Source organism: Lytechinus variegatus, chromosome 4 (genome assembly GCF_018143015.1).
Source record: "Lytechinus variegatus isolate NC3 chromosome 4, Lvar_3.0, whole genome shotgun sequence".
NCBI classification, from domain to species: Eukaryota; Metazoa; Echinodermata; class Echinoidea; order Temnopleuroida; family Toxopneustidae; genus Lytechinus; species Lytechinus variegatus.
In genome coordinates this window covers 44,495,672-44,506,367 of record NC_054743.1, presented here as the reverse complement: position 1 = coordinate 44,506,367, position 10,696 = coordinate 44,495,672, and the positions used below count along the sequence as shown (strand labels likewise).

At 35.3% G+C, this 10,696-nt stretch overlaps 1 protein-coding gene across 1 annotated transcript; it reads right to left on the bottom strand.

The window, feature by feature from the left end:
- Positions 1 to 1,909: 1,909 nt before the first annotated feature.
- LOC121412706 (histamine N-methyltransferase-like) lies at positions 1,910 to 6,818 on the bottom strand. The gene is made up of 5 exons (XM_041605482.1): positions 6,468 to 6,818; positions 5,441 to 5,883; positions 4,691 to 4,822; positions 3,748 to 3,951; positions 1,910 to 3,114 (listed from the first exon to the last, which is right to left on the bottom strand). Exons 3-5 carry the CDS (start codon positions 4,785 to 4,787, stop codon positions 2,750 to 2,752), a joined length of 666 nt encoding a protein of 221 aa, XP_041461416.1. The 5' UTR covers positions 4,788 to 4,822; positions 5,441 to 5,883; positions 6,468 to 6,818; the 3' UTR covers positions 1,910 to 2,749.
- Between the last annotated feature and the right edge of the window lie 3,878 nt (positions 6,819 to 10,696).

The following is a 10,696-nucleotide window of genomic DNA, read 5'->3' as shown; positions in this document are numbered from 1 at the left end:
AACTGAATCTGAACAAAAGTTTACATCAGACATCTCCAGTACTTTTTCACTAAGTTTTTATTATTTAAAGTGGGTTGACATTTATTATTTCCTTTAATACTTGTTTCTCCACTCTTTTCCCAAGCTCAACATGATTAACAGAATGAAAATCAAGCCTAATTCATTTTATGTAAATCACAGCTCGGTGTAAATCAAATATCATCTTGATGGCCTTGGTGTGAGGGGGAGTAGGGCGGGTGCAATGCACTCTTCGAAGTGTATTGGGCAAGGAAACAAGTTGAAAGAGGTCAAAGATATCTTCAAATCAATTTTACTTGCTAAGTGACGTGTTCTTCATGATAAAGGTTTACTTTTATTCGCATAGCTATTTCAACGTTTTGCGCAAATCATTTTTTACTAACTTTTCAAAAGTAAGTGGTGCTCACTCAAGCGGAAATATTTTTCGATAGTTATATCGTCATTTGCTTGAATGGATCTGTACCAACGTTAAAATGTGGAAAAATCTTCAGGATATTACAAATGTATAATTTTACAGGATTTTTTCAAAGTGTAAACTTTTTTTTGATACGCACTGTAGATTACTGTTAAAAATCCTCTTAACCGCTCAGTTTAGATAGATCTGAATTTTGCTAAAAAATAATGATAATAAAATACTTTTTTCTGATTCCTTCGTTTTGAAATTTTTGAATTATTGACTGATCAGTGCCATACACGCATGCTATTCATGCTCGATGTACCACATGTAGTTCAATATGGAAGGAGTCCGACTTGAAAAGGATCGTTTCCTGTTAATTAAGCTAGAGGTCAATGCACCTGGCAAGAACATGAACATTCGCATGACATAAATGAATCATGAAATAACAGTGGATCGATTGATAGGTATCCCTATGTTCTACTGAAAAAAAAAACACTTTGTGTGCCAGAGTGTGTTCACAGTGTGGAACACAATGTGAAATCACCTTCAGATTGTTCAATTTGAGCATGTCAACACACTTTTACTCCATACACATATCTCTACTGAACAGAACATGCTGTCCAACAGTGTGGGCCACAGTATGTTCACAGTGTGGAACACAATGTGAAATCCCTTCCCGGAATCCCCTTCACATACAAATTTAAATTTGAGCATGTCAACACACCTTCACTCCACACACATCCCTACTAAACAGAACAGGCTGTCCAACAGTGTGTCCACAGTATTTTCACAGTGCGGAACACAATGTAAAATCACCTTCACATTGTTAAATTTGAGCATTTCAACACACCTGCTCTCCATACACATATCCCTACTGGACAGAACACAGTGTCCCACAGTGTGTTCACAGTGCGGAACACAATGTCAAATCACCTTCACACTGTTGAATTGGAATATGTCGACAGTGCTGTGAATCACATATTCACATATAATCCAACGTGTGAACACGCCGTGAACAGTCAGACCGTTGAGGTGTCCAAAGTGTGAAAATATCTCCACACTGTTGAAATTTAATATGAGTGTGAATAATATTTTCACATAGTCTACCATGTGAACACACTGTGATCACACCATGTGACATAGTTGTTTTCAAAGTTTTTTTTTTAATTATTCGTTATCATTATCCGTTTATATATGTGTGGGAGTGTGTGTATGTGTGAGGGTGGGAGGTCGTTTGTGTGTGTAGTCATATAGATACAACGATAGATGGACAAACAAATAGGAATAGGATTCGGTTTGAACGGAGCGACGTCTCCAATTATTAAGAGCTTAACAATTACGGCGGTGTCATCGAATTCTCACTTGCTTGCACATAATGTACAGGGGCCGTGGGGGGGCTGGGGGCTTCAGCCCCCCCCAACTTTTTTCTGAACCCGTGTACAAAAAAACGTAAAAATTACCATGTGATTGTGATTTTTTGCATGGTCAGCCCCCCCCACACACACACACACACACCATTCTACATGGTACCGTCCATTTAGGTGATGAATATTAAGGACGCTATGCCTCCCGGTTGGACTCGAACATACAACCCTTTATTTACAAGGCGAGACTCAGAACCACTAAACCACAACGCTTCCGTACAGACGCGATTACGGTAACAAATTTCCATGGGGGGTGGGAGGCGTGTTAACAAATATACATACATCAACATACTTTGGCAAAGTCCCCGAAACCTTCTCATTCATGTACGCCCGGAAAATGGAAAATGTTATGTAATCCAGCGTATATGTTCAAAAGTATTACATAATATGACTAACCCACGTCATTGGATGTGAAGTCATCACAATCACTTTCTAGTCGACAATTTTATCAGAAGCTGATGTTGAAGAAAATGGGCAGCGAGTTGGCCGCAAAGCTCAGATATACAGTTATTATTTTCACAATTCAGGGGGCCAGCAAATTTTTATCCGCCCTCATAGGGTAGCTATGGGCTCGGCGGGGGGGGCATGACATTCCACCCCCTGCATAGACCGGCGAACTAAACAGACGTAAGAAATGAAATAAAGCAAGAAATAAACAACTTTTGTACAATATCATCTGATTAATGACCAAATGTCGCAAAGTTTACAATCAAAGAAATCATCGAAGCTGTTTGCCACTTGAGTCAAAGGTCGGGATATCATGTCTAACATTTGACGTTCTTTACAGGTAAGGTCACAATAGGTCATTTAGGCCTATATTTAGGCAGAAAGCAAGAAACCCGGTGGCTTAAAAAAATCAGTAATTTTTGTTTATGATAAATCATGAGTAGGGCATGTTATTTTTGTGTTATCATTTAGCGTTCTGGATAACAAATGTTTTCCATGGGTTCATAAATTGAACAGTCCCGTCATCTGCAAGGTGGCAACATTCCGGTGATTTCAAATAAGAGATGACGTCATCACAGAGCTGCGCAGGTGCAGTGCTCCGGAAGTCGATCGTATGCGTCAGGAAGTCGAGTATGTGATTGCCCTCGGCAGATGACTCGTCGAAGACGGAGCTGATGTCGGCCGATGATGACTGCGCATGGACGTCGTACGGGAGACCAAGGGTCTTTAACGATCGTTCAACGTCGGAGCTGTTCACAACTGTGATGTGAGGATTGTGTTCGATAATGACCGGGAAATTTTTGATGAATTTCGTGTTGCTGGATTGGTCTGAAAGAAAGTAAATATAAATCTATAAACGTAAAAATCAATATAGCGGAGGGAAAGATTAAAACGATAATGCTATAAACATTATGTAAGCCGCCAAAATACGAAGAATAGGCACAATGGCAATGAAGTTTGATACAATATACGCCTGTATGTAGTATTTTTTTTTTAGTAATGATAATTATGATCGACTTATTCGATTTGGTCTTGACAATATTTTTATAAGCCCTGTATTGTATGACTTTGGACCTAGCGAAGTGTCAATTTGCCTGTCCCTATTTCTATTTTGTTTGGCATTTATACTTTTTATTTTATTCTCTTTATTATCTATCTGGCCGGGTATATTAAAAAAAGGCTTTTTATAATATCGAATTTGCAATAACAGTTTAAGCTCAATTTGAATGGCTGATCGCAAGTTTGTTAAGGAAAATTGGGATTTAAAAAAAAGAAATCATGAAACTGGATCCTTCATGTTGTTTTCACCTCATATCATTTTCGGGTTATTTTCTAGATCTTCTTTTCAATATTATTGGCGGGGTCAGTATATATTGATGAATGCATGTCATATTCGACAATTATCTGCAACTAAATGATATGCAACAACAATCCAATTTCTTGATTGTTTATATAGTTTACCAGTTGTGACGGCTATCATCAACACGCCTCCGTCATCGAGCAAGCCATGAAAGAATCGTATGGTGTCTTCCATGTCACTGGCGTAATACAATGAATGCACCGCGATGATGAAATGAAAATTATTCGGCTGTTTGCCCCCTTTCTGTTCTTCATGATCTTTCTGAAACGTCTGCATCGTCTGCTCCTTCCAGTCAAATTGAATATCTGGGGAGAATAAGAGGAATTTATAAAGAGAGTGGCGGCACCCTGCAGAGGGGGGGGGGGGAATGGGGTATCAACCCCCCCCCCCCCTTGCTGACCAGAAATTTTGAACAATTATGAAAAGATTGTAAGGTATATATAGTTCGCCCTTTACCTCAATTTTTTTTCTCTTTTCACTCCTCTTGTCCCCTTCCCTCCAATATTGGAATTAAAGTAAACTTGTAAACAATAGAATAAAATAGCAAGCAATAATGTAAGTAATTGTAACATCGTGAAACTGTGACACCGAAGCATATGGCGAGTTTTATAGTACAATATAAGAATTATACTCGACGAATCTTTTTTGGCAATTTATATCGATGAAGAAGTTGTGGAGGGAAATAAATAGGGAAGAATAAAAGGGGAGGAGGAGGAATATGAGGAAAATAAGACGAAAACGGAAAAGAAGAAGTAGAAGTGGTATTTCTACTATTGCTACTATATATAGTATTATTATTATTATTATTATTAGTAGTAGTAGTAGTATATTGGTGGTGGTTGTATAGTAGTAGTAGTAGTATACTGTAGTAGTAGTAGTAGTAGTACATGTAGTAGTAGTACTGGTACTAGTAGTACTAGTAGTAGAAGTCATGGTAGTTGTTGTTGCTGTGGTAATAGTGGTTTGTTATAGCCAGGTAAAGGCAGTAGTAGTAGAAAAAAGTATTGATAGCAGTAGTAAATAGTTAAAACTTCGGAACCATACCTTTGATCCCATCTTCCGTTAAAAGAAGAGATTGGTAACGCTGGATGAAAGATTTCGCTGGTTCAACAACGGTATGATGGATGCATTTGTAACGCATCGAGATTTGCCGGAGCAGCGAACTTTCAAATTCACCTACAAACAGAATTGTTATTGTTGTTGTTACTTGTAATGATTGAATTGATATCATTATATGATAATTGTGATCAAATATGATGGAAGAATTTTCCTTTTCTAAAAATTTTGAATGTCGAAAAGTCTTTAATATATATTTGGTTTTTTTTATCTGTGAATAAAATCAATCTCAAATCAATCACAATATTGACGAGATATAAGAAACAATCATATAATAGAATAGCAACAACAAAATAATATTCTTAAAGGGGTAGTAGAATATCTAAAAGTAAGAAATACATCAGAAACATTTAAACAAAATAGTGAAATGCATTAATGCCTAAAAAGAATATTTTGCCCCCCCCCTTTTTTGGTTGATCAGACTCCATAAAAAGAGCACTTGACACTTTTGGTACGTGAGTTTGATTGAATTTAAGCATAATCATAGCATAATCAGTTCCTTATGAATTTAATTTTTTAGGTAAATTTACTAAATTATACAATTTTGTAGATTTTGCGTCGTGTGAAAAATACGTGGTGGTTCGCATAAAACGAACACCATGGGGGGGGGGGTGAGTCTCTCTTAATGCTCTTGGCTCGACAGATTAGATGTTCAAAATACACCATACATTAACTCACCCGTTCCGCTACCTATACCGAGTGAGAAAAATGTATTGCCAGATTTATTCAGAATTTTCGATTGTATTTTATCAATGACGAGTCTAGGTGTTCAAAACACACCGATACATTAACTCACCCGTTCCGCTACCTATACCGAGTGAGAAAAATGTATTGCCAGATTTATTCAGAATTTTCGATTGTATTTTATCAATGACGAGTCTAGGTGTTCAAAACACACCGATACATTAACTCACCCGTTCCGCTACCTATACCGAGTGAGATAAATGTATTGGCAGATTTATTCAGAATTTTCGATTGCATTTTATCAATGACGAGTCTGGGAAAGACTTGTTCTGCCCAGGCTCTATCCACTTCTGTTTTTCTGCATTTTCGACAGAAGAGTTGAAAGATTTGCTTGTAGTAGTCGCCGTTCGTTGTTATGCTTCTCATTTTTCCCAGTTCTGCAAGTGAAAATAAAAATGAAATGAAATACATAAATAAGATAGATATTGGATAATAATTATGAAGGGGTGCAACATATTATGCAATTAACAATTATTGTGTAATCAGAATGTCAACCTATTGATCCAAATGGAAATGAAATGTCGGTTACAGCAAACTGGTCTGAGTTATAGGCCTACTTTTGCGTCGGTTTCATTTTAGAGGTTGATTTAAATAAAATAGGCGTCCATTACATTGTATAATGATGACGATGACATTCTATTCACCCATCATGGTAGCCACTAGCGCGCACCCCCCCCCCGAAAAGAAATCAACCATGGTATATTTTCATTGTATATAATATAATATTTGAATTTTCAGGAATTTCATTCTTTTCTCAAGGATTTCCTTTTTACTAAAGTCAAGTAACACATTCAAAACTGAAAAATCGACCCAAGTAGGTATAATGGATGGTGGATTTACGATACTTTCTCATATCGCATTTTAATGTATAGGAAAATGCACCTGCTAGCACTAAACATAGACATGGGAAGAAGTTCATATTTCCTAAAGGCATTTGAGTTTAATAAGTAATTCTACTTACCTATACTTCTTCCCGAAATCTAGAGCAAAATAAGAATTATCGGGTTTTAATTTTGTAACACCAACTCAACAGAATTGTACAATCTTAGTTTGGCAGAGAATATTAAGACGATAATAACAAGTCTTCTTAACGCCAATGCTCGGCTCCTGCCCATGCTCAATATGCTATATACATCTTTATCGGTGGTATGTCAGAACTTTGCCCCCGCGGTCAAAGGCCAAGTTCGACGACGTTATCGGGTGAGAGGCTCACAAGAAGAGGCCAAAGAATAAATGCAAAACAAGTATTTGGTCCGATAACCGCACTTGATGAATAGAATTGTTATTCATTAACGTAGATTCAGTGACCAATGCATTTTTTTTTTAGATTTCTCAATGTGCTTATTCCACAACAGAAATATCAATATAAATTGTAACTCACGTCTATCATGCCTATAGAGCCTTTTATCAATGAGGCCGCAGACAAGTGGACTTTTCTATTCCAGTGTGTTACATTCCTTTTGTTTTGTTTCAATATATGAAAAATATTTACTGTGAATGACATTCATTTTACCGTTTTATCAGCTACTATAATTTCATTTATAGAGACCTGAATAAAATAAATTTCATTAATCAATTACATACTCATAATTCTATATTTTTCTATAATTCTATATTTACATACTCATTGTAGTAATATTGTAGTAATCATTGCAAATACTAAATTGTTTCCTACTTTTGTACGCGCTATGGTACTTTTTGTTTTTAGCGCCTCAAAATACCCATTATTATTATTTATTATTATAACTCTATATTGCATTCAATTTAATTCCATTCTAAACGTCAATTTCCTTCCGACGCATTACTCTAAATCTCCTTCTCAATATCTTGTTCAGCATGATGATGAATATCATACACACCTAAAGCTCGCAGGGTTAGACAAATCTTTCAACAACCTCTTCGGCAAAGCCGAATATCAACATTCACATTTATCATATGTACGTTCACCAGACTGCTACACTATTGTATGATAACCAAATAACGTTTTGCATGGTAATACTTAACTCAATAATGAAATGAAAATTATCACGATCATAAAATATTCATTTTAGTCTTGTTTATTATACAAAAAAATCGAATCACAAACAAATCAGACCAGATATTATTCAGCAAATACGCATTCAAAAATATGAATATATAGATTGTGAAAATATGAAATATGAAATATCTTATATAAAACTTATTCCACAATGTCATCGCGACACATTCCGTAAATGTGTTGATGTTATGTTTTGCAAATGGGCTTTGTATAATTTACTTATCAGTAAATCAGGTAAGATACAAAAGACGTAAATCTTGAGCTTTAGTGTTCTTTTTGGGTTGGTAATCCCATGACCATAATCATAAATAAAATCAGTACATCCCTGGCGAAGGGTGATTATGATGATCAATTTTCATTGAAAACCAATTAAAAAGAATCAGATGGACAAAAACAGTTTTCTTGACATATACATGTATAGAAGCATAGGTTCTAAAAATCCACCTTCACATTCGATTTTTTTTGTTTTGAATAATATTTTAATTTTCTTCCTCTTTAAAATCAATAAGTTTACAATCTCAATTCATATAATAAAGATTCTTTGCATGTATACAATCAAACAAATGAATATATCAATGAGATTACAATTTTTTTAATGATTACAAATGAAATTAAACTGCCAAATTTCTCTTCTATAACAATGTGAAAGCAGAGGAAAAAACCCATATCAAACGACAAAATAACAAAGAAAAAAAAACTTTGTAAAGGATGACTTTTTTCCCTGAATAGAATAGAAATAATCTCTTTTGCACATAATAATTGTAAAATAAATAAATTTTAAAAGGGATGAAATATTATTTCAAAGGTTAATAAGAGGAAGATTATTATCATAAAACATTCCTATACACACTCACCTAAACCCCCATACCCCCTCCCCCTCATCTCTCTCCCCAAACACTCACACAAGCTCACTTCAACTCACCATCACCCACAGCTCCCCCCCCCCTCTTCCCAGTCATAGAACTCACACATCCATCTACACACGTACACCCACACACGATGCATCCGGCTCTGGTACAACTATCTGTATTTGAACAAATAAACAACACAAAACAGAAATAACATGAAACAACCAATACATCCATGGTATTAAGAAAGGTGTGCATTGATTTGTTCCCATTTCCTTAAGTGCATCCCCAGCTTCCCTTTTTTAAACGCTATTTGATATTCCATGTCTCTAAACTCTTTAACCAAATGTGTCACTTTCTGTACGGTTGGCAATATTCCTTGTTTTCTTGAACTAAAAATAATATACTTGATTAAGAATATAATACAGTTTATTAAAGCTACCCTTGTAGTATTTCTAGATATCCCCATGAAAATTGTTTTCCAATTGTCAGCGCCAAGTTCATTCAGTTGAAATATTTTACTCATCTCTTCCTATAATTGCTTAACTTCAGGACAATGAAAAAATAAATGTTGGTAAGTCTCAACTTCTTTTTTTTACAAAAGGAGCACAAATTATCTGTCTCAAAACCAAATGTAAAAAGTTCCCTTTTCATGTACACAGCCCCTTTTAATTGTTTGTATTGAAATTCTCTGCGTTTATTGCATAGCATTGCACATTTCAGTCTCAGAAATACTTCTTTCAGTTCCCCCATTCCCAAATTATATTCGGATTGCCCATCTGTAACATGAAATACATAATCAATTTGAAAATTTTCAATGAAGTGGTCATATATCCGTCTAGATTTTATATCACATAGTTTCTGAACATGCCCACATATCATCAATTGAATTTCAAAGTTGTCTGTATCCATTTCCATAAAATCACCTTGTATCCACTCTTCTGTTATTACTGAAAATATCTTTTGAATTTTGAGCAAGTTTTCAGCTGAAAATTTTAGATTATACCAATATGACTGGTCTTAATTGACCTCCAACTATTATATCCGAGACCTTAACTATACCTTTCTGAAATAATTCAATATCAAAAAGGTCTTATTATTGAGGCATATACGCTTGTTATTAAAAATAATGGGATTACTTTTCCCTCCAAAATGTCTACACTTATCCAATTCGTGCCATGCCTTCAACATATCTTTGTAAAATAATGGTATTCCTTTCAAATTCATTCTACTCGTATCATAATCACACAGAAATATGATTCGACCACAGAAATATGATTCGAATGAACCCATTTTGAGAAGTATAGCCCCCTCTTAGACAAGAAGTGTGCATTAATAGAGAAGATGTACCACGAACAAAATAATCATCTCGCGCCTTATTATTTTACATTTACAACGAACAATAAAAACATATTGATTATATAACCAATTATTTATTCATTTATTGGTATATATGCACATAAAAATTGGCCAGCAGCACATGCTGAAAGCGTCAATGGTCAATTTACAAAAGTTCATGAAGTACAAATATACAGATATAACAAAGCAAATGAACAAAAACGTAGTTACAGTATCAATTTTGAATCATTTTTGTTTGTTAATTCAACTTTTAAATAAATTGCTTTAGACTTTTTCTACTTATTAATGAATTCGTTTGATTATTTATTTGATAACCGAATCACTTATGTATTCATTAATTTGTATAAAATTTATATGATTTCTCTATAATTCCGTATACGTATGCTGTAAAAATAAATTTCTTTGATGCAAGAGCAATGAAGATAATCTCCGAACTTCCATATAAGGTAGGTAAGTCGCCATAGACCAATCAGCCATGGTATCGGTCAGGCACTCAAGCATGAGCACACCCTCACGCCATACACACATCCCGACTGGAAAAAACACAGTGTCTCACAATGTATGCCACAGTATGTTCACAGTGTGGAACACATTGTAAATCAACCTTCATATTTGAGCATTTCAACACACTTTCACTACATACACATATCCCTACTGGAAAAAACACAGTGTGTTTACAGTGTGGAACACAATGTGAAATCACCTTCACACTGTTCAATTTGAGCATTTCAACACTTTTTCAGTACATACACATATCCCTATTGAAGAGAACACGCTGCCCAACAGTGTGTTCACAGGGTGGAACGCAATGTGGAATCCCCTTCACATTCTTAAATTTGAGCATGTCAACACACCTTCACTCCATACACACATCCCTACTGGACAGAACACAGTTCCCCACGGTGTGTGCCACAGTGTGTTCACAGTGTGGAACACAATGTGACT